The sequence below is a fragment of the Polypterus senegalus genome, chromosome 6 (genome assembly GCF_016835505.1).
Source record: "Polypterus senegalus isolate Bchr_013 chromosome 6, ASM1683550v1, whole genome shotgun sequence".
Classification (NCBI taxonomy): Eukaryota; Metazoa; Chordata; class Cladistia; order Polypteriformes; family Polypteridae; genus Polypterus; species Polypterus senegalus.
The window spans coordinates 134,894,190-134,919,154 of record NC_053159.1 but is presented as its reverse complement, the minus strand read 5'-3'; the positions used below and the strand labels follow the sequence as shown (position 1 = coordinate 134,919,154).

The 24,965-nt window shown below is 41.5% G+C and overlaps 1 protein-coding gene across 1 annotated transcript; it reads right to left on the bottom strand.

Annotated features, from left to right (window-relative positions):
• Window positions 1-9,921: 9,921 nt before the first annotated feature.
• proca1 (protein interacting with cyclin A1) lies at window positions 9,922-23,764 on the bottom strand. Its single transcript, XM_039757279.1, has 4 exons — window positions 22,485-23,764; window positions 22,044-22,176; window positions 19,278-19,412; window positions 9,922-11,209 (listed from the first exon to the last, which is right to left on the bottom strand). Exons 1-4 carry the CDS (start codon window positions 23,026-23,028, stop codon window positions 10,435-10,437), a joined length of 1,587 nt encoding a protein of 528 aa, XP_039613213.1. The 5' UTR covers window positions 23,029-23,764; the 3' UTR covers window positions 9,922-10,434.
• Between the last annotated feature and the right edge of the window lie 1,201 nt (window positions 23,765-24,965).

The window sequence follows — 24,965 nt, the reverse complement described above, 5'->3', positions numbered from 1 at the left end:
TGTAATGTGTGTTTTTAAAAAGCAGACTGGTGTCAAAATGCCTCTAGGCTTGATCCTATTTCAGAAAAAATAATGTTTAGACATGCTTGTTTAACAAGCGACATGAGCATGTTGCTGTCCACATCTTTTCCCAGAATTATTGGCATTTGTTTGTTTTTTTTTTTTTTATTATTTTCTGTATTCAGAGATAAATATTGGTCACCCAGTCGTTACGATAGTGTCCTTAATTGTGCCAACAAATTAAAGTGTTCAATTATTATGAAAGAAGCTGTATGTGAGGGAAGGCAAGTGTTTAATAATGTTTTTCTCAGCATAAACATAAAAAAAAAAATGTGCGTACTGACCATATTTAATCGTCTGGCATGAGGTCACTGTAAAGGGGTGTGTGGTGCTCCTGATATCTATGCAAAAGGACGAAGGTCCAAGTCTTTAGAGTTCTGGTGCCTCCTATTTTGCTATATGGTTGCAAGTCATGGATGCTATCCAGTGACCTGAGATGAAGACTGAACTCCTTTGGTTCTGTGTTTCTTCAGAGAATCGTTATGTAACGCTTGTTTGACTGTGTGTGAAATGAGCAGTTGCCCATGGGGTCCCAAATGATGCACATTACCTGCATTGTGAGGAAGCATCAGTTATGACACTATGTCCTTGGGGTGCGATTCCCAGAGGGTGATGTGGCTTGCAGGATCCTCTTTGTTGAGGACTCGAACAGTTGGACCAGACCAAGGGGACGCTCCCGTAACACCTGGCTGCAGCAGATAGATGGTCATTTCTGGAGGACTGCGTGTCTTCCTACGCCAACCAGGTTCCCGATCTGCTTCATCGTGTGGTGGGTGTGGCAACACTCGGTACCAGTGCATGCTCCTCGACCTGACTTGACAGATTCATTTCTTTGTAGGCAAAACAAAATCTGCAAAATTGTCCTCTCAAAATGAAAGTCATAAATTTCTGCAATTATTGGATTGATAGTTGTGGCAAAAATCTCATTCAATTGCTGCACATTCAATTTGTGGACAGCTGTACTGTAGGGTGGTTGCTTATTCAGTTTCAGTTCTTATCCTGTCCATAAAGAATAGTACCAAAACATCCTCCGAGAGCAACTTCTCCTAACCAACCAAGAACAGTTTGATGAAGAACAATGCCTTACCCAGCATGATGGAGCACCCATTCCATTAGACAAAAATGATAACTAAGTGGGCTGCGGAAACAAAACATTGAAATTTTGGGTCCACGGCCAGGAAACTCCCCAGACCTTAATCCCATTGAGAACGAGTGGTGAATCATCAAGAAGAGGGTGGACAAACAAAACCCCACAAATTCTGACAAACTCCAAGCATTGATTATGCAAGAGTGGGCTGCCATCAGTCAGGATTTGGCCCAGAAGTTGACTGACAGCATGTCAGGGCGAATTGCAGAGGTCTTCAAAAAGGAGGGCCAACACTGCAAATATTAACTCTTTCCATAATCTTAATGTAATTGTCATTAAAAGCCTTTGAAACTTATGAAAAGCTTGTAATTAAACTTCAGTATACCATAGAAACATCTGACAAAAAGATTTATAAACACTGAAGCAGCAAAGTTTGTGAAAACCAATACTTGTGTCATTCCTCAAAATTTTTGGCCACGACTTCTAGCTCTGTGAAGAGGATCACTTGTTTGTTGTATTTACCCCATTGTACATCCAGCCTACCTGGAAGGGGGGGGTCTCTCTACGAATGGCCTTTCTCAAGATTTCATCCATTTCCCCCCCATCCCCCACAAGGGTATTTTTTGAGAGTTTTTTCTTGCCTTTTTAGGGAGTCAAGGCTGGCGGGCAGTGCCTGTTAAAGTCCATTGCAGCTCTCCTTGTGTGATTTTAGGCTATACAAAAAATAAGCTGTTGTAATTTTAAGCAACATCATGAATAATTTTATAACAAACACAAATGGAAAACCAAGACCCCTACATTTTCTCTGAAAGTGTTAAGCCCATTTATTTAAAAATGACTGAACGACAGCCATATTACCAGAAAAATCACCACCCTGCTGTTATGGCCACGGGTAACACCTCGTACAGTAAAGTGAAACTAGCCATGGCTATTCCTATACTGCTACTGAAGCTGCATTCACTCTTGCTATTATCTCCCAGAGTCTCAACACATGTCAGCGATCTGCCCTTAGTCTTTTCTGAGGCTCTGCTTATCCAATGCCTTGTCATCTGCGCCTGCCTTCTTGAACTTTCCTGGCTTCTCAGGTGTACAGAGAATGTATCAGGGTTCTTGGAATTCAAAGTTCAGTGTGACATTTCGCTGTCAGTCAACCGTCCAGCTCCACCTCTCCTCAGGGTGATATGCTGGCTACTACAGCACAGGTTGCACCCATGATCACCCATGTGTTGACACTGTGATATCACTTCTGGCTCAAACATACCTGCTCATCCACACTTGGGGCAATGACCTTTAAGTGTGTGCTGATTTGCACGAATGTAGCATTACTTTAACTTTATCGCACGTGGAGTGGTGAGGAAAAATATAATCTGCGTATTACCTTACTTGTAAGAACGATAAAAGTTAATGCAAAAATCTGAGAAATGCTTGGTTGCGGCATATTTAAATTAATGCTGTGGTGCTGTTCTTCAATAAATAATTGTGTCCCGTGAAGTAAGGGCTCCAATCGGGCGCGGGTGTGTGCGAGTGGGATCACTGGGGTGCTTGGCTTATCATGCATATACGTGCAAAGACGAGCAGATCAGTCAGGTGCCTCCTTCACACCTCGGAGGAAGCAGCACATCACATCAAAAAGGAGCCTGGATGGCAGAGAGGGAAGAGAGAGAGAGAAAGAAAAGAGCAAGACGGAGACAGCAGCAGGGGCCTGAGCAAGTTAAAGGGACATTTGTGCCTGTTGGTAAGATGTCTCCTCTGGCTGCAGGATCCCATCAGGGTTAGTGGAGGAGACGTCAGATTTTAAGAAGGTGGCACCAGGGCTCATAAGTTTTTAAAGAACTGTTTCCTGCCCGTGATTTTAACCTCATTTTATGGATACCTAGCTGTGTAAGCCCATGCTGTAAAAAGCCCAGGGTCCTAGAAACTATTGAAATCATCGGGGAAAAAAAAATTGAAACGTAGAGACGTCAGGTAATTGAAAGGACCTACTCCTGGCATCTCTCTGCTAGGAGGTTTCGTTTTGCCGACGTGCTCACATCGCTTGTTCATTAGCGGCTAAGTGAGTGTCTCTTCGTTTGGAGGTTTCATTTTGCCGTTAAAATGGCCTCCCTTGTGTGTCCTCGGAGGTGGAGACCTTACTCCAACTCCACCTCTTACTTCCAGGCCAGACACACACACACACACTTCCACGTGTAGACGTTTATATATAAGATATATTTTTGAGACAATTGATGCACTCAACTTTTGAACACTTATTTTTTCATTTGGTTTTAATAAAAGCACTAACACTTCTTGCACCAATCCTTTGCGGAATGTGTCTGCCCATTTACCCGGCTCATTTCGGTTTATAACTATCAACAGTTACGGGGTTAACGGGCTCCAGTGAGAAGGGAGCATGGAGCTGACCAACACCTTCACAGTTAATAATAATTTAATATAGCACCTTTTCCATGCTCGAGGCGGTTCCAACATGTTAACTTCATCTGGCAGTGCATAGCTTCTCCACGTAGATGAACTGATCACATAACATACAAGAAAATCATTCCATCTGTCAGATCAATATCTTTTTAGGAGCTTCAAGTTCATTGTTGTCCAGCATTTCCAAAAACATTCTGTATTTCTCAGGAGGTCCATGCTGATCTCTGCCTGAACTCCATCTTCTGGCAGCTCCTAATGAGTCAGGACAGCTCACGAGCTCTCCTCGATGTTGGTGAAGTTAGGAGTAAATCACTTAAATCGATCAGATTCTTTTATTGCTATTCCTAAGAGTTGGGAATTTGCACGAACCAGAGATTTTTGCTACTCTGCGATGCTTGATAAATATGGGCCCAGGTTTCTAACTGCCAGGGTACCTCTTACACAGTAGCAGTCTGGCTCAGCTTCTGTGAAGTTTCACAAACCCCATTCTACCTCGGCAATATGTCCTCCCTGGGGCAGTGGGAGGTGAACTCAGGGTCTTCAGATTCCCCCTTTGCCCGAAGGATTCTTTTAGCAATGCTGGATAGGCCTTCACTTTTGTCTCAGAGGCCCTGTGTTTCTCTCCATGTGAAGATGTGAAAGGGAGAAGGCAATGACAAGATCTACCATTAGGGTGACTTGGGTGCACACCCTGGGGTCCTTCTATGTAAAAGGGCCTTAGCATATGAGAAATTAAAATGCCTAACAACAGAAAACGTCCAAGTTATCACCTACAGTACCATCACACGCAGCAATCTGTTACACAGGAAGAAATATAAACCTATCCAATCCGACCTGAATAAGAAGTTTTTAAAAGAGAAATACGAGTCCTGGTTGGTTGATAGAGTTGGGGCATAATCAGGGCAGGTGTCTGATAGGTCAGTTTGATAAGTTTGTACATTTGATGCATTACTGTGTCACAGAAAGAGAAAATGGAGGATAATTCAAAATGAGAGCCAAGTGGTGCAGCAAAAAGAAAAATTCAACAAGAGTGGCAAGCAAAAGATTCTGTTGAGCTGAAAACTAAATCGGACATTGGCAGCTTTTTCAACTGGGGTCAGGGAGGTCCACAGTAGCTGCAGATTTTTGTTTAACCAATTTTTTGCCTTAGTTTTAGTTAACTTGCTTGTTACAATTCAAAACCCTTTATTTGCTATTTTGGATTTAAGCCGCCACATTGAGGTTTGAGTTGTTGCCTGTTTTCTCAACCAGCCATCGGTTATTAATGAGGTGCAAATGACAAAGAAACCAACAGCTCTCCATTAAAACTTGTGCATGTGCAGCATGAAGTATCTGCATTAATACAATGTATTGAAATTAAAGAGAGAGAAGGGAAGGACCAAGAAGTACGAATCTGTTTCAGACTACGAAACATGAGAGATCATTTTCTCAGAAAACAGAAAATCTACAATGTGATAAAGATTTGTCTAAGAAGAATGAAAGCACTAACAAGCCCTAGAATTAAACGCCAAGTTTCATTCGCTGTTAGGCCTGCCTTTTAATTACAAAACTGGCTGCGGAGAAAACCTGCACCCACTGCCGACCTCCAGGACCAGAGTCGAGTACCCCTGAACTAAATCAAAGTGATACTGCAGTGAAGACAAATGCGATTGAAACATTGACACTTGTAGGAGCAAAGTGCAGTCTGCTTCTGTGGAGTCCCCAAACTCCGATGCAGGTGTAAACAACAATGTGGCACTGCAGGAGAGCGACACACCAAACAATGCCAAATCCAAACAAAGGACTCCCCTTATGGTCTTTTATTTGGAGCAAAAATATGCAAACCCAAAAGCTCCACTCCACATTACGTTTTGCCACACTATGGCATAGGGTTTTTAAAAACATTTAATTGATGTTTGTTAACTGCACTATCAGCGTCGTCTTCCTATAGAAGTGATGTTTCACTCATCAATTAGTTTGTTAATTAATTGAACTATACTCATCTATTTCAATCCCTTTAGCTGAATAACTCTTGGCATACATGATGTTCATAATGTTGGAGTACTGAATGGGAGTCTCTTAGGTGAGTGAGGTGGTTGGGGTCTTTTGAGCTTCGACACCCTGAGGCCTGTAGGGGCCTTAATCCTCACCAGTGTCATTGCTGTACTGTTATGGAAAGATACAAAAGTAGACTATTAATGACAATGCTTAACGCTCTAGGCTATTTTTTATATATTTAAAAAAACTGTCTTTATTTTTAAAGAAATTAACAACTTATAAGAAAATCGGAACTACTAGATAAACACAGAAGAGGTATATCTCTCAATACGTATATAAAATCCAATGTCTGTCTGTATGTCTGTCCGATTGGGTTTTTTTTTCTGTAATTTGCTTGAACGTTCCGGTTGATTTTGCGACTTCTCTCAACACGTTAAGTATTACAGTTCGCTTGCAGGAGCGATTTGTTTGCGCTAATCCGAGATGGAGGCTGCGGGCCGAGGGGAGGGGGAAGCGTAGCGTTAGGAGTAGAGAAGCAAGGCGGGGCCCTCCTCACTCATGTGCCATCCTCCATTCAAATCACTCTACCTCTGGACACAATTTGGAGCTGACCTTGCCTCTATTCAGCTAACGATACCCGTTTGTCCCGTTTCACTACTACGCAGGCGGAGCCGTGGGGGATGGCTAGTATAGGGTGGTCCAGATCTAATTATGCAAGTTTCATTACGCTATAACTTAAGTTTATTATATAGAAAATCACCCGAAAAATCCCAGACCAATCGAGAAGTGTGCGACGTGAAGAATCGTGTTCGCGCCGAACTGGAATCGTCCCCCCATAAATGAAAGTCATCTAGACAATCTGGATCTTCATAATTAGATCTGGACTACCCTGTGTGTATATGTATGTATATATATATATATATATATATATATAATCCAATGTCTGTCTGCATGTCTGTCCACTTTTCACAAGAGAACTACTTCACAGATTGATATCTCTTCTTATATAATATGCTACCATGGCTGTTCGTTTGTCTGTCTAGGATTTTACATCACCTGTAGCTCACAAACTGTTTCACCTATTGACTTGAAATTTAGTACACATATACTATGTGACGTCTAATATCCGCTTTTGGGGTGATGATTTTTATTACTCTTTTTATTTTTATTGTAGAATCAACTCTCGGCAGCATGGCCATGCGGCGCATGGGCAGCGTTCTCATCCCTACCACCTTTGCGGTCACTTCTCCTACCTCTTCATATCGTTTATCATTCTTGAGGCAGATTGAAGACTTAAGTTCCAGCTTAAGTGAAAAATTAAAGAAAAGGTACTAAGTAATTGCAACACAAAAACTAACTTAATCAGTTTTAACGCAAAAAGATGCCAACGAAGGAAGAGAAGCAGTGGGCCGGTAGGGTGGAGAAAAGAGCTGCTCAGGAAGCAGCAAGCACATCAACCTCTGAGCAAACGAATGCTAATAGTACAGTGAGAGATTATGAATGCTCAAGTCAACTGTATTCACTGCACGTGAATGCTATTTGGACATGGATTTTTACACACTGAGACTCGTCTATTCAACTAATCAACTTCAAGTGCCGAAAACGAATGCCCACGCCGGTGTGGTTCCCTATTTACCTGATGAGGTAAGAAGGTGGTATTGGGGCAGCAGAGCCGGCGCTAAGATAAAGGCCAAGCGTCTAGCGAGAAAGTGGCGTTATAAACCTTCGGTGCCTTCTGTGATCCTGGGAAATGTGAACTCACTACCAAATAAGATCGATGAACTGGCTGTGCTGGTGAAAAATGTCAGGACCTACAGAGAACAGTTTGCTGTGTTTTAGTGAAACGTGGCAAAAAACTACTATCCCAGATGCTAACGTGGAGCTACCCGGGTTTAGCACAGTTAGAGTGGACAGAGACGTAAATACCTGCGGGAAGCAGAAAGGAGGGGGTGTCGCTCTCTAAGTCAATACAAAGTGATGCAACTCAGGACATGTAAACGTTAAAATCTCCACTTGATGCAGGGACATAGAACTGTTGGCCCTAAGTTTGTGTCCCTATTACTTGCCCAGAGAGTTTGGATACGTCATTGTTGTTATTGTTTACATCCCTCCTTGGGCAAACGTGAAGATAGTGGGTGACATCATCCATTCTGCGGTTGCTGAGTTACAAACACAGTACCCTGAGGCGCTTGTGCTAATCGCTGGAGACTTTAACCATGTAACGCTGGACAAAACATTACCTGCCTTCTCCCAGTATGTGAACTGTTAACACCCAGGGAAATAGGATTATTGACCTACTGTATGCAAACATTAAAGACGCATACAGCGCCACTCCGCTGCCTGCGCTTGGGAAAGAAGATCATAAAAACCTGGTTCTGCTTCAGCCTCACTACAAACCAAGAGTGAGGGAGCTACCTACAACCACACACTCGTTCAGGAAATGGTCCCCTGAGGCAGAGCAAGCTCTGAGAGACTGCTTTGGAACTACGGACCGGGATAACCTACAGGGGTCACATAGTGAGAACATTGAGGAGATTTTTGACTGCACTACTGACTACATCAACTTCTGTATGGACATTGTAGTTCCAGTAAGAACAGTACGCTGCTATGCTAACAACAAGCCATGGATTACAAGTGACATCAAGGGCCTTTTGAACCAGAAGAAAAGGGCCTTATATATATATATATATATATATATATATATATATATATATATATATATATATATATATATATATAGCGGGTTAGAAAATGGATGGATGGATATATATATAATACACACACACTGCCCTCCATAATGTTTGGGACAAATCCACATTTCTCCTTGATTAACCCCTCTGCTTTACAGTTTAAAATTAAAAATTTAATAATGCAGGCGTGATTAAAGTGCACACTGCAAACTTATATTAAAGGGTATTTGTATACATTTCAGTCACCACATGTAGAAATGACAACACCTTTTTTCTACATGGTCCCCCCTTTCTAGGGCACCATAATGTTTGGGATAATTGCCGTCACGAGTATTTGTGATTCCTCGGGTGTGTTTCATTGCCTCACTAGTGCAGCCTCGGCTTGCTTCTACCCTTTGGAGTCTGTAGTTGGCATTGTTCAACATGAGCACAAGAGGTGTGCCAATAAAAGTCAAAGAAGCCATTATGAGGCTGGAAAACGAATAAAATCCTTAGAGACTTCGGTGGATCCTTAGGATTACCTAAACTCAACTATCTGGAATACCATAAAGAAGAAAGAATACACTGTTGAGCTCAGTAATCACAAAGTAACTGGTAGGCCAAGGAAGACCTTGACTGCTGATGACAGAACAATCCTCACTATGCTAAAGAAAAGGCCCCACCTGCCTGTTCTACAGATCAGAAGCAGTCTACAGGAGGCCGATGTGGATGCGTCAGAGACGACGGTTTGCAGAAAACTTCATGAACAGAAATACAGAGGCCACACTGCCGCAAACAAGCCGCAAACCACTACTTAGCCACAAGAACAGGATGGCCAGATTTGTTTGCAAAAAAGGACTTAAAAGAGCTTGCAAAATTCTGAAAAAAGATCTTGTGGACAGATGAGACAAAGATGAAAATGCATCAGAGTGATGGCAAAGACAAAGTGTGGAGATGAAAAGGAACTGCCAAAGCAATGCGTACCATATCATCTGTTAAATATGGTGGTAGGGGGTGTTATTACTTGAGCATATATGGCTGCCGCAGGTACTGGCACACTTCTCTTTATCGATGATGGAACTGCTGATGCAGTCACCCAATGAATTCTGAGATATATAGAAACATCTTATCTGCTCACGTTCCTTTACATTTCTCCAAACTAATTGGACGGTGCTTCACTCTACAATAAGATAATAATCCCAAATACACTCCTAAGGCAACAACAGGAGTTTTTTTCCAAAGCTAAAACAATGGAAAATTCTCAAATAGCCAAACCAGTCTCCCAATTTAAAAGAAACCAAGCATGCCGTCCATATGCTGAAGAGGAAACTTAAGGGGACAAACCCCCCAAAACAAGCAGCAGCTGAAGATGGTCATTCCCAGAAGGTTAAAAGTGACAAATTTCAACCAGAAGAATGTGGGGGAATCGTTTTAGAGAATTTCAAGGTCAGTGATTACTAATATGATGTTACTTTTGATATTTGTTTCTTTACTAGAGATCTAGCCCTCTACAGACCTCTAGCAGAGGAGGCAATATGACAAATTTCTATTACAAATCGAAAATAGAAATTAAACAATTAAATGGAAGTACATCTTAAAATTTCAAACATCTGATGCAACTATTCTTTCTTGTTATGCAAGTCTACCTCATGAAGTAAATCATTACATTCCTTTATGGACACCCCAAATCAGGGAGGCTTATGGTAATTCAGAATTTTTCTTAGTTGGCTTGGGAAATGCTCTGCAAGGTTGGTGGCCCAAACAATTTAAAAGGTATTGGGAAAGCTCAGCTCAACTGATTTTAATTAACAAAACAATCTTACATGGCCTGGACACAGTTGTTCTTGTAACTTGTCAATGTAATTAGATATAAATATAATTTATTTCCATTTCTCTCTGTAAATAAACAAAACTGTCTGTTGAAACATCACAAGATTTAATGTATGTTCATTCCAAAGCGTCTTCTTGAAGGATTCAGTTAGTAAATGTGATCCGTATTGATGTGGGGACTCAAACTCAAAGGGCTGCCGGCACATAGAGATCATGCTTTGAAAGGTGTCGGTACACAATGGCAGTACTGGACATACTGCAACAGCTTCAAGATGGCTTTCCTTGTCTGCTGTTCCACATTCCTTCATGTTAAGAGTCTACATTAAAGAAGTTTGAGGAGTGGCACCATGACGTCATGCCTTCTTTATCCCTCTATCTGGTGTGCTGCACTGCCATGCCCTATTGAAGTGAAGAGGTTGGAGCAACACCCCTGGACCGCTCTCTCTTCTTCCCCCCATTTTTCTTCTTCTGTTGCGTCTTCCTAACTTTCTTTGCTTTGATAGCGATCAGGTCTTCCTTCTCCTTCACTCCAGCTGTTTTAGTCTCAATTGTGGTGCTTTTTAAAGATGTTGGCGGTGGGGTTGATACTTCTCTAACAGGCTCATCATTCATCACCTCATTGTAATGGTGTTGTTCTGTTCCTTCATCCAAAACATTGGCTACAACTGGATCAGCACCCTTCTTGGAATTTTCTTTTCCATTGAGCCACACATTGGCTTCTGTAAAACCAAACTTGCTGTACTTTATAATCTCTGCGACACTACCAGGTGTCACTGCAAGTATCTCCAGTTTTTGTGATGGCTTTGGCAGCTTCTTAAACTTCTTACATTTCTTAGAGTTCTTCTTTTTGTGTGGCTTCTTTTTGTTTCTTCTTTTTTCTGTCTGATGGGAGCAGGGTCTAGAGACCTCTGGCTGAGAGGTGGACACTTTGGGTAGAACTTTGGAATCCGAATCCAAGTTGACCAAAGGTGGTTGATGTGTAACAGAAACTGAAGTAGTGGTTTGGGCTGTGCTGGTTGTGATGGGAGTGGGAGTCACATTTCCGCTGGTGGTTTTGTTTTTCACTTGCCAGGAAGGTGCAATTGTGAGTTCATCGATGACACTCACACCTCCAAAGTCATATGGGATAGACTCCTTGATTTCTGCAACTGGCACCATGCCATACGTCTTGCACCTGTTTTAAGGCAGAATAATGTTACCTGGGTACAATTTGTGAAAATAATGATGGTTATACAAACCACTGATATACTAAATTAATATTTTGACAAGAGGAAAAAAAATTCTAAGCAACTGGTCACCACCCTTTCAGCCATAAAGATCACTTTTAGATAGATACTTTATTAATCCCAAGGGGAAATTCACATAATCCAGCAGCAGTATACTGATACAAAGAAACAATATTAAATTAAATAGTAATAAAAATGAAAAAAAATTTAAATAAAATTAATGTTCGCATTTACTCCCCCGGGTGGAATTGAAGAGTTGCATAGTGTGGGGGAGGAACGATCTCCTCAGTCTGTCAGTGGAACAGGACAGTGACAAAAGTCTGTCACTGAAGCTACTCCTCTGCCTGGAGATGACACTGTTAAGTGGATGCAGTGGATTATTCATGATTGACAGGAGTTTGCTTAGTGCCTGTCGCTCTGCCACAGATGTTAAACTGTCCAACTTTAATCCTACAATGGAGCCTGCCTTCTTAACAAGTTTGTCCAGGCGTGAGGCGTCTTTCATCTTTATGTTGCCACCCCAGCACACCACCGCGTAGAAGAGGGCACTCGCCACAACCGTCTGTTAGAACATCTGCAGCATCATACTGCAGATGTTGAAGGATGCCAACCTTCTCAGAAAGTATAGTCTGCTTTGACCTTTCTTACATAGAGCATCAGTATTGGCAGTCCAGTCCAATTTGTCATCCAGCTGCACTCCCAGATATTTAAAGGTCTGCACCCTCTGCACACAGTCACCTCTGATGATCACAGGGTCCATGAGGGGCCTAGGCCTCCTAAAATCCACCACCAGCTCCTTGGTCTTGCTGGTGTTAAGAATTAGAAATCTAATTAAAAAAAAAATCTATTTCTGCAAATGCTGAACCTAGGCAATCCATGATAGATGCACTTTTCGCTTATTTCCACTTTACTGTAGCTACAAATTACATAAAATTTCACTGATTAGTTTCTTTATTAATGCGCTAAAATGTGTAAACAAAACTTATAGCAACAAATCTTAATAGTGCCAGTCAGGTAATAATCCGTTAGGCCAGTGCTCAGTAATTATTTCTTCTTCTGGCTGCTCCTGTTAGGGGTTGCCGCAGCAGATCATCTTCTTCCATATATTTCTGTCTCCTGCCTCTTGCTCTGTCACATCCACCACCTGCATGTCCTCTCTCACCACATCCATAAACCTTCTCTTAGGCCTTCTCCTTTACCACTTGCCTGGCAGCTCTATCCTTAGCATCCCTTTCCCAATATACCCAGCATTTTTCCAATGCACATGTCCAAAGCAATGCAATCTCTGACTTTGTCTCCAAACTGACCTGACCCTCTAATGTACTCATTTCTAATCCTATCCATCCTCATAACACCCGATGTAAATCTTAGCATCTTTAACTCTGCCACCTCCAGCTTTCTGGTCAGTACCACCGTCTCCAACCCATATAACATAGCTGGTCTCACTGCCGTCCAGTAGGCCTTCCCTTTCACTCTTGCTGGTACCCGTCAGTCACAAATCACTCCGGACACTCTTCCTAACCCATTCCAACCTGCCTGCACTCTGTTCTTCACCTCTCTTCCATACCCCCTGTTACTCTGTACTGTTGATCCCAAATATTTAAACTCTTCCACCTTTGCCAGCTCTACTTACTACATTCCTCTGACCTCCCTCTCATTCACACACACATGAATTCTGTCTTGGCCCTACTGATCTTCATTCCTCTCCTCTCTGGAGCATATCTCCACCTCTCCAGGGTCTCCTCAACCTGCTCCCTACTCTTGTTATAGATAATCCCATTTGCAAACCTAATTCACAGGGGCTCCTGTCTAATCTTCCCAATCAACATGTCCATCACCATTGGAAATAAAGGACTCAGAGCTGATCTCTAATGTAGTCTCACCTCAAAACTTAAACTCCTCCATCACTCCTACCGCAGACCTCACCACAGTCACATTTCCCTCGTACATATCCTGTACAACTCTTACATACTTCTCTGCCACTCCCGACTTCCTCATACAATACCGTAACTCCTCTCGAGTCATATGCTTTCTCCAGGTCCACAAAGACGCAATGCAACTCCTCCTGCCCTTCTCTAAACTTCTCCATCAAATACCCTCAGAGCAAACATTGCATTTGTGGTGCTCTTCCTTGGCAGGAAACCATACTTCTGCTCACTAATCATCACCTTCCTTCTTAACCGAGCTTCTACTACTCTTTAACATAACTTCATGCTGTGGCTGATCAGTTTTATCCCTCTGTACTTACTACACACACCCCCTTAATTCTTAAATATCGGCGCCAGTACACTATTTCTACACTTTTGAGGCATCCTCTCACTTTCCAAGATTCCATTAAACAATCTGGTTAAAAACTTCACTGCCATTTCTCCTTAACATCTCCTTGTTTCCATAGGTATGTCATCTGGACCAACAGCCTTCCCATTCTTCATCCTCTTCATAGCTGTCCATACTTCCTCCTTGCTAATCCATTGCACTTCTGGTTCACCATCTCCACATCACCCAACTTTCTCTCTCATTCTCTTCAATGGACTAATCAATATTGGGTTAGATGTTGTAGGATTGAGCAAAATTTGGCAACCCTGCAGACATATTATACGTCTGGCCCTGCGAAACTCTTCATTGATTAAATAAGGCCCTATTTGTGACCGCCAACGACACACTGCTTGACGGAGCCCATGCCGTGCAAAGGATTAATAGCTATGTGGAGTTCAGGTTAGTCTCATCAAACCCCCCCATTTCTGTTGTTGCGTTAACCACAAGACAGGCAAGCTTATCTACTGTTTGTGAGGAATAAAACACTTTGTCTATTTCAAAATGAGTATTTATTGGTTATTAGCTGTCCTGTACACAAAGCTCACCACTATGACTAAACTCAAAGGTCAAACGGGTCTGATTTTATTGAAACAACTCATGGACAATGTTGAACCGAGTTACTGGGCATGTCACATTACAGGAATTGATTCATGGGAGTGTGCTTTCAACTGCCTCCATCTCCCTAAGATTATTTAAATGAAGGCTACAACTGAACATCTGTGGAAAAGACAAATAATGCGATATAGCCTTAATGTGCTGCCCGATGTGGACAGTGCCTATAGGAAGGCTTTCTAGATATAGCAAGTTCAGTTGCAATCTTTGCCCTTGTATTTATTTTTTACTTTTTTCAGTTATGCCATGATATGATAAATATAAGGCATCAGACAGACAAGCCTCTCTCCAGTTTGTGTGGTACGTAACACGTGTCCCTTATTTCCTTGGGCGCTGCATTCTATGTGCTGCAGTTCCAAGTGAGAATGCATTGGTTGTCAGCTCCTGAACACGCACTTAAGATAACAGGAAACTGAAATCACAGACCATTCTGACCGAGTTGTTGGTAATGGAGGATTTGTTCTATTCTGTGTATTGTGTTGACCCCCTTCTTTTTGATACCCACTGCACGCCCAACCTACCTGGAAAGGGGTCTCTTTTTGAACTGCTTTTCCCAAGGTTTCTTCCATTTTTTCCCCCTACAGGGTTTTTTTTTGTCTTCTTAGAGCATGTGTGTCGAACTCCAGGCCTGGAGGGCCGCAGCGGCTACAGGTTTTCATTCTAACCCTTTTTTTAATCAGTGACAAGTGTTCACTGCTAATTTAGTTTTCTTGCCCTTCATTTTAATAGCCCTGTTAGAAGGATTCAGTCCTCTGAATTGATTTGTTTCCTCATTAAAATGCAGCCAAACGCCAAACAGAAATGAGACGTAAAACGAGGCCACTGATGACTAGCTAAACTGGGGCTTCAAATTCCATCCAGTTTCTTAATGAGAAGCCAGTTCTTGCTGTTAATTAAACTCGTTATTTAATTCCACGGCTTGTTGTTGCTCTCGTTCTGCCACAGCTGACATTTCCAAATCTGTTGATTTTCTGTTTTTTCATAAGAACATCAAAGTGTTTTGGTGAGTTGAGAGATCAACCTTACTAAGACCTTCACCTTTCTTTATTTTCAGATATCGTGTGATGTGGCAGCATGTTTTGTGTCTCATTGTTTGGCTGCTAATTAAGGAAAAACAAACAACTAAAGGTCCCAAGTCAAATTAATTAAAAGTAGTAATTAGCAGCAAAAACTGGTCACTAATTAAGAAGATGGTTAGAATGAAAACCTGCAGCCACTGCGGCCCTCCAGGACTGGAGTTTGACACCCCTGTCTTAGAGAGTCAAAACTGGGGGGCTGTCAAGAAGCAGGGCCTGTTAAAGCCTACTGTGGCGCTTCTTATGTGATTTTGGGCTATACAAAAATAAAATTGTATTGTATTGATGTCTAATAACACAACTGACATTCACTGGACGTGCAGCGACTGTTACCCACTTGTTAAATTATGTAAATGGAATTGTTTCAGATTAATTGCTGGAAAAATCATGCAGTGTGACGAGGCTTGAGCCAACATGACATGTAAATTTCTCAGTCCAGGAGAACTTAAGAAGTCACAGTGCTCCGTTAAAGTATGTGTTGAGACATTTCTGTGAACCATAGATAAACAGTTTCCTTTTGAAAGAATTGTACACGCACACGTTACAGTGCAGATCTTGAGAATCTAAAATCATTCAAATCAGGTTTATTAATGGATAAATAGCAGTAATAAATTGTAACAATATACTTCTAATTAACTTATTTTGTTTTGCACTTTTGAATCATTTGCTCTATCGACTTGTTTATGTTTAATTGCATTCTTGATAAGTTATTTCAAGGATCAACACGTTATGTTTATGTCCGATTTAAATACTATTACAGTAAAAGCAGCAAAGTGAAATGATAAAGCTAAATGTAAAATCTAACAGTTTGATTGAGGTTCTGCATTGGGCTTTAATTTGTTAATACTTTCAAATTTATATCTTGTACTGCTGCCGCACAAATCCAATATCTTGGGTTCTAATCTCTCATCCCATCACTGCTTTGGTTTTTTTTGGTTTTTTTTCTTGTCAGGTATTCAGCTTCTGCGGTGGGCTGGCACCCTGCCTGTGGTTTGTTTCCTGCCTTGCGCCCTGTGTTGGCTGGGATTGGCTCCAGTAGACCCCCGTGACCCCGTAGTTAGGATTTAACGGGTTGGATAATGGATGGATGGGAGGAAAAACTGAATACCATCCATGTGACAAAGACACGCAGGTAGGAATACCGGGGACGCCTAATGATCTGGGAACTAGGAGTGTGCATGAATGCACCTTGTAGCGGACTTGACGCTTTATTCAAGGTTTTCTACCTTCTGCCCAATGCTGCACCAGGATTGGCCCTACCCCCTGAACAGAATAAACAGGATAGAAATATAGACTGATCTACACACACTTTACATACCTGTAAGAGACACGAATATTTAGATACGTTTAAAGTTAACAACGTAATTGGAAATCGTTTGACTAAATGCTTGCCTACTAAACTTCAAACCAAAAAAGTAGACACATGCAGCATCATGTACATTTTTTCTCTATAATACAATAATAAAATAGAAACGCACTGGAATTTAAAAAAGGCATATCCATCATTCCGAATTTCTTTAAAGAACAAAATCTAGCCATTTTACTTCTCCCTTTGCCAATAGTATCTCTTTCCAGGAGTTACAACCAGTGGCGTAGCTCGAGTTCGTGCCGCTCGGGGCGGGGCTTCAATTTGCCGGCCTCCAACATATCTGAATATGTTAAAGTATTTAAATAGAAAATTAAAATAACGTATAGAGAAAAAATAAGAAACATTTTGAATAGATTTATTCATATATAAACAGCAATAATTTCTATACAGGGAGTGCAGAATTATTAGGCAAGTTGTATTTTTGAGGATTAATTTTAATATGGAACAAATACAGTGCTATCAGTCAATCCAAAATGTTAATAAACCTGAAACCTGAATGTTTCACAACGGAAATGTGAGTGTGAACATCATCAGGGGAATACATATGTGCGCACAATTATTAGGCAACTATTAGTGTGCAGATTTATTATGCAACTAAAGGAAAAATGAAAATTTTCCCATCTCACTTGTTTATTTTCATCTGTTATAGTGAGAATAATAAACAAACACCTCAAAATTTACAAATAAACATCTCTGACATTTCAAAAAAAATAAATCAATCAATCAATGACCAATATAGCCACCCTTCTTTCCAATAACAGTCATAAGCCTTTCCATTCATGGAGTCTGTCAGTTTCTTGATCTGTTGACGATCAGCTTTTTGTGGAGCAGTGACTACAGCCTCCCAGACACTCTTCAGAGAGGTGTATTGTTTTTCTCCCCGTAAATCTAGCGTTTAAGAAGTGCCCACAAGTTCTCGATAGGGTTTAGGTCAGATGAGGAAGGGGGGCCATGCCATTATTCCTTCATCTTTAAGGCCTTTACTGGCTGGCCACACAGTGGAGAACTTCGATGCAAGTGATGGAGCATTGGCCTGCATAAAAATCATGGTCTTTTTCCTGTATCACTGCTTGAAGAAAGTGTCTTCGAAAAACTGGCAGTAGGTTTGGGAGTTGATTTTGAGTTCATCTTCAATGCAAAAGGTCCAACTAGCTCATCTTTAAAAATACCAGCTCATACCAGTACCCCACCTCCACGTTGGAGTGGAGCTCTGTGCCCATTACTGATCCACAGGTCCATCCATCTGGTCCATCAAGAGTCACTCTCATCTCATCGGTCCATAAAACCTTTGAAAAAATCTGTCTTCAGATATTTCTTGGCCCAGTTTTGACGTTTCAACTTATGTTTCTTGTTCAGTGGTGGTTGGGTTTCAGCCCTCCTTACCTTGGCCATGTCTTTGAGCACTGAACACCTTGTACTTCTGGGCACTCCAGGTAGGTTGCAGCTCTGGAATATGAAAGTACTGGAGGATAATGGGTTCCTGGTAGCTTCACGTTTGATTCTTCTCAAATCTTTGGCAGCTAATTTGCGTCTTTTGTTCTCAACACGTTTCTTGCGACCCTGTTGACTATTTGCAACAAAATGTTTGATGGTTCTGTGATCACACACCAATATCTTAGTAATTCCAAAAGTGCTGCATCCCTCTGAAAGACTTTTTACAATTTTTGACTTTTCAGAGTCAGTTAAATCTCTTTTTTTGGCCCATTTTGCCTGAGGAAAACTAGCTGCCTAATAATTCTGCACACCTTGATATAGGGTGTTGATCTCCTTAGGCCACACCCTCCCTCATTACACAAATACACATCACCTGACGTGCTTAAATCCAATAAGCATTCAAGTTAATACAGCTTGGAGTTGGAATATACGCATAAAAATGATGATATGGTCAAAATACTCACTTGCCTAATAATTGTGCACACAGTGTACATTTATAAGCAACAACTAGACAAGAATATAGTATAGACGCACTGATAAGCCGTGTTCTAATCACTGTACTAGTTTAATATAATTACGCTACGAAAACCAGAACCAAAGTAAGGTACAAGTGCTAGGTGGGGATGTTTTCTGCGCAGAGCAAGAACGCATTTGGATTAATAACGAAACGAAATTATAAATTGTAAATTAGTTGTTTATCTTCCTAGAAATTATTATTGGTGTAATGTTTATGTTTGTCATTGCCTCATAAATTTCAACTGCTGTGTCTGATGCAGAAGGACAGTCTGGACATTATTTTTCAAGCATTTTCGGTTAAAAATCAGAGAATTTGACTTTTTTCATACATGACTGATATTTTTCCGAACCCTGCTGCTTACACACGAATTGTCCTGAGCCTTTTGGCCAATAATGCCGCCCCCAAAAATGTGCCGCCCGGGGAGGACCACCCCCTCCTAGCTACGCCACTGGTTACAACTGTACGTTGCTGTTCATTGTCTCGCTCATTACCCACCTGCACTGCACACACGCAATTCGTCGATGCCTATTTAACCGTTTAAATCGCACTGAATGCACCGTCCCAGACCGAGCCGCCGATAACACCGATGTAGGTGGCAGCGGATCTCATTCCGTGATAATTTTCTATAAAATGAGCCGTAGCGCGTGGCGTCTTGGCACTTCATTTATTCAGTTCAAAACATTTCTACTTACCAGCCATACCAGAAGCGCTCCACGCACTGCTCTTCGTATCTGAAGTCGAAGCAGGGCACTTCAATTACGTTAAAAAATGCCTGGCCGACCACTCTGGATGATGTGTCGTTCACGTTCCGTAAACATTCTTTTAGCCTATTGATGACAGCACAAAAAAAGTTAAACAAGTTTAAAAGTGAAACCTGCAACATATTCAATAACTATTGAAAACGAATTCACCCCGATAAACCGTGACGATCATAGCTAATTGTAAGAAGTACATGCGGAATAAGAGGCTGTCAAATGTGCATCGCTACAAGTGGAAAAAATAAACCAAAACAATAACCTAATCCAAAGATCAATGTACAAAACCTATCGTTTCCTATATTGACAGAGTATTTGAACCACCTTCGATCGGAGACCGGAATTCTTGCGTCAGATACGTGCGGAAGGCGGAACCTTGGACGGCTCGCCAGTTTCATCATCTACATCGGCACCAGGGTAGGCCCAAGATCGATGCCTTTGCAACGCTGCAATAAAACGTGTATATATATATATATATATATATATATATATATATATATATATATATAAATAATATACAAACACACAGTGGGTACGGAGAGTATTCAGACCCCCTTCAATTTTTCACTCTGTTATATTGCAGCCATTTGCTAAAATCATTTAAATTAATTTTTTCCTCATTAATGTACACACAGCACCCCATATTGACAGACAAAAAAAAGAATTGTTGAAACTGTTGCAGATTTATTAAAAAAGAAAAACTGAAATATCACATGGTCCTAAGTATTCAGACCCTTTGCTCAGTATTTAGTAGAAGCACTCTTTTGAGCTAATACAGCCATGAGTCTTCTTGGAAAAGATGCAACAAGTTTTTCACACCTGGATTTGGGGATCCACTGCCATTCCTCCTTGCAGATCCTCTCCAGTTCTGTCAGGTTGGATGGTAAACGTTGGTGGACAGCCATTTTTAGGTCTCTCCAGAGATGCTCAATTGGGTTTAAGTCAGGGCTCTGGCTGGGCCATTCAAGAACAGTCACAGAGTTGTTGTGAAGCCACTCCTTCCTTATTTTAGCTGTGTGCTTAGGGTCATTGTCTTGTTGGAAGGTAAACCTTCGGCCCAGTCTGAGGTCCTTAGCACTCTGGAGAAGGTTTTTGTTCAGGATATCCCTGTACTTGGCCGCACTCATCTTTCCCTCGATTGCAACCAGTCGTCCTGTCCCTGCAGCTGAAAAACATCCCCACAGCATGATGCTGCCACCGCCATGCTTCACTGTGGGGACTGTATTGGACAAGTGATGAGCAGTGCCTGGTTGTCTCCACACATACGGAGAGGCAAGACATGACAGCCCACATGGAGTTTGCTAAAAGACACCTGAGGACTCTGCGATGGTGAGAAATAAGATTCTCTGGTCTGATGAGACCAAGATAGAACTTTTTGGCCTTAATTCTAAGCGGTATGTGTGGAGACAACCGGGCACTGCTCATCACTTGTCCAATACAGTCCCCACAGTGAAGCATGGCGGTGGCAGCATCATGCTGTAGGGGTGTTTTTCAGCTGTAGAGACAGGACGACTGGGATATCCTGAACAAAAACCTTCTCCAGAGTGCTAAGGACCTCAGACTGGGCCGAAGGTTTACCTTCCAACAAGACAATGACCATAAGCACACAGCTAAAATAATGGAGTGGCTTCACAACAACTCTGTGACTGTTCTTGAATGGCCCAGCCAGAGCCCTGACCTAAACACAATTGAGCATCTCTGGAGAGACCTAAAAATGGCTGTCCACCAACGTTTACCATCCAACCTGACAGAACTGGAGAGGATCCCCAAATCCAGGTGTGAAAAACTTGTTGCATCTTTCCCAAGAAGACTCATGGCTGTATTAGCTCAAAAGGATGCTTCTACTAAATACTGAGAAAAGGGTCTGAATACTTAGGACCATGTGATATTTCAGTTTTTCTTTTTTAATAAATCTACAACAATTTCAAAAATTCTTTTTTTGTCTGTCAATATGGGGTGCTGTGTGTACATTAATGAGGAAAAAAATTTATTAAAATTATTTTAGCAAATGGCTGCAATATAACAGAGTGAAAAATTGAAGGGGGTCTGAATACTTTCCGTACCCACGTGTGTGTGTATATATATATATATATATATATATATATATATATATATAAATATATAAATAAAAAGTTAGGACTCCACTGAGGTAGCTGCATATGCTAAATACTGCGCCACCATGCCACCTGTTGACTACATTAAGTGTTTTTGCAGACTTCCCGACTATGGTGCTAGTGTAAATTTTATAACCGTATAGTCTCAAAATGAACAGGTGTTTGGAGACTTGCTTTAAATTGGCACAAACTTTATAGGTTTCTTTTACTGAATCTATTATTGTGTGGTACACACAACCTTTCCAAAAAAAAATTACAAGGCCGCAGATCTGGGAAATTTCGCACAGGTGCAACTGTTGATTTTACTTTCCCTAAAAAATAAATCGAAAACCCCTCACGAAGAAAAGGGTTTGCAACTAAACAAAAGCTTGTCATTCAATATCTTTACAAAGAACATCTAGCAAGCGCTTAGCGGTCGGCAGCATTGAGCAAGTGTCACGTGATTGCTTGATCAGAACAATTTGGCACTCACTTAGTTTTCCCACAAATCAGAGCGGTTGATATTTTTGTACGAATTGCACCTTACAACAGGTGCACAGGTAGGACTGCACACCCCCCTCCCCCCGGTCATATCTCAGGTAACACTCACGCATTGTCACAATCACAGTGGCAGATAGTGTGCCACCTGAAATTTCGGTATCCGTATTTGGAGGTGAAGGGGTGAATCACAAACTTGCAGTGGTCGTGTTCTCTGCAGCATTTGTCCGTCTCCGCGAAGTCCCCTAAAAGGTGGAATAAAGAAAGGAGATCAGCAGTGAATGGACTCGATGCAGCATCGCAGACAAAGCGCAAACTCCTATTCAGAGCCGGCATTTATATTGTATCCAGGAGTAAGCGCTTACCATTACAAAATCGGCATTCCATATCTACCCGGCGGTACAAAATATGTTATTGACCTTTACACAAAGTATCGCACAGATTTTACTTCGTAAAACAATTCAAAACCAACCCCCTCACTCCTGAAATTTCTTGCACGCGCGACCTTTGGGATCGGGGAACAACAAGCATTAAACACGTCGCATGTACTTACCTAGATGGTCGTAAGTGTCTGCGTTGTTACCTACGCCGCACCACAGCGTGCCAGGATAGGTAAATCCACGCTTGGATCTGCGGAGAATCGGGTTATCCTTTCCCGTCTCTCTGGTCAGGATTTTATTGCGCATCCGAGCGTTGGGTGATCTTTGGAAAGACTGACACTTGGATTTGGCAGTGACCACGTCTGCGGTCAACCAACTTGCTCCCTCAGGCCTTCTATGTCTCTGTCTCCCGACCCCTAGTCTGCACTCGTGCATGAAGGACTTCACATCCATTGGACTGGTAATAACTGAACACTCAACAAGTGCTCCCCCTTTGTCTAGCATCGATCTCACCACCTCCACCCCATCGGACACCTGCTGGACGTATCGGACTCCAGAAGACGAATGGGAGTGCGAATTCTTCGAGCAAAATGTACTGTTAAGCATAAAATATTGTGCTCCTCCCTGCATATCTGCAGATGGGAAGAGTCCAAGAAGTTCACCCTTGACAAAGTTTCTATCCAAGTAGGACAGAAACACGAGGAACACAGACCACATCGCGCGGCGATTTCAGCACCTCGTCGCTTAGACAGCACCCTGACTCCCAGGAATGCGGCGTTTATAAAGCGTCCCCCGAGGTGGTCCGATTACTAATACCGTGACACTTCGGGGAGGTTTACATTGCAGTTTAACTCTTTGCGGCCTGACTTCATCGGATTACTCAGCATTTAAAACATATGGACGGAGCGGTTCATCTTGAGATAACACTTTTGAATGAAAGCTTGCACAGGGGTCAGATGAGGAATTTGCGCAAGGAAAAACGCCCAATTTCAAACTTTCTAGATGTTATAGCGCCTTTCATGTAAACAGTTTTAATTATCCATCGATTTAGAAGTAAATAGACAACACACTAAGTAATAGGACGGAAGAAAAACATCACAGAAATAACCAAATTGAACCAATCAAAGTCAACATAAACGGCTTGAATAGTAAAATGAAGTCAGATGGACTTTAGTACACTGCCGAAAAGACGTGTCTTTACATTGTAATGATTAGGCCTACACCTCAAACCGACATAAAATGACGGAAAAGAATTCAGAAAATAAGTAACACCCTGGGTGCGACTACATGTTTAACCACCATTTGGCTGCCGTCGTACTGTTTTTAATATTTTGTCGCTTTATTTAACTTAACAAACAAACTTTATTCCGTTCAGCTTTTAAACACGTTGGGCGCAATAAAGCATTTGAAACAGCAATTAGTATGTAGCTATTACACGCATCTCATAGCATGATGGTCTCAAAAACATCTAATTTTGAAGTAACTGAAGCCACGTGGTATCGTTTATTCAAATCTCCTCCAGATGGCGATCATCAGAAAAAGGATGTAAATTAAAAATTTAAATAATTGATTTGAAGTTATCAGGTGTTCTGATAAAACTGTAAAGACGTCATCATAAACCTGATTATAAAATTTAAGTAATTTATATATATATATATTACAGATTTCGTTTTGATTTAAAGTGATAAGTGTAGTGTAGGCCTAAATACACCGGACAGTTCCTTTCAATCTGCAATTTAATTGAAATACGTGAATTAACCATTTAGCTAACATATTTGCTTCTGCCCTTACCATCAACAGTAATTATATAGTTAACAGAACCCAATTGACCGATAGTTACCCCTGCAAACAACCCTATGAGCACACATACACAACATACACATACACACACACACACACTCACTCTCACTCTCACTCTCACACACACACACACAGCCTAATTCTTAGCGATCTGAAGGCGGGGCTGCCACTTCCATGGTAACAATGGATGGGGTGATTCCAGGCGCCCAGCAGATTGGGCATCTTCACGAGGGGGATGTTTGAATCTCCGGTTTCCTTGTTTTGACGATACTCTTTCTCTTTTATATTTATGCCGTTTGTTACCATTGCCTTCCTGAGAACTTGCCAATGGGGGCAGAGGCAATGACCTCTTTTAAACCCTCGGTGGGAACAAAAGGCTCTGTCAGTAACTTGTGCGTTGGGATCAACAGTTCTGATATTCAAGCAGAATTATGAAAGAACTCCAGGAGAGTCTGACATTTAAAAAAAAAAAAAAAACAGTTAATTGCAGTCTACTGAATTATTAGTCCGGCTTGGAGTTGCAATCGATTTATGTCCAATCAGATACTGATATATCGAATCATATAAATATATATATGGTTGAATACAATGTATTCCGAATCTATACCACGTTTACTTACTGGAAAAGCTGAAATGCATATAGACCTCATACTGACTTTCTCTTAAAATGTAAAGATTTTACAATTGAGATCACTTTGTCACAGGTACGTTATCCATCCATCCATTTTTCTGCGCCCACTTATTTTATGCACGCGGTTGTGAGATGAGCAAGTGCTGGAGCTCTCCTAAAAAGAGATGCGTTTTCACAACCAACGCTTTGTTCACAAGTATTCCGCAGTCTCGCCTAACTCTAA

Excerpts from the sequence above, each read along its gene's own strand:
- proca1 (XM_039757279.1), bottom strand. The coding sequence starts at position 23,028 with ATGTGGTCTGTGTTCCTCGTGTTTCTGTCCTACTTGGATAGAAACTTT. Across the intron at positions 19,413-22,043 it reads CACTGTGATTGTGACAATGC|GCTAAAAGAATGTTTACGGA; the intron begins GTGAGTGTTACC and ends TGTCATCAATAG. Across the intron at positions 11,210-19,277 it reads GAGCGCTTCTGGTATGGCTG|GTGCAAGACGTATGGCATGG; the intron begins GTAAGTAGAAAT and ends GCCTTAAAACAG.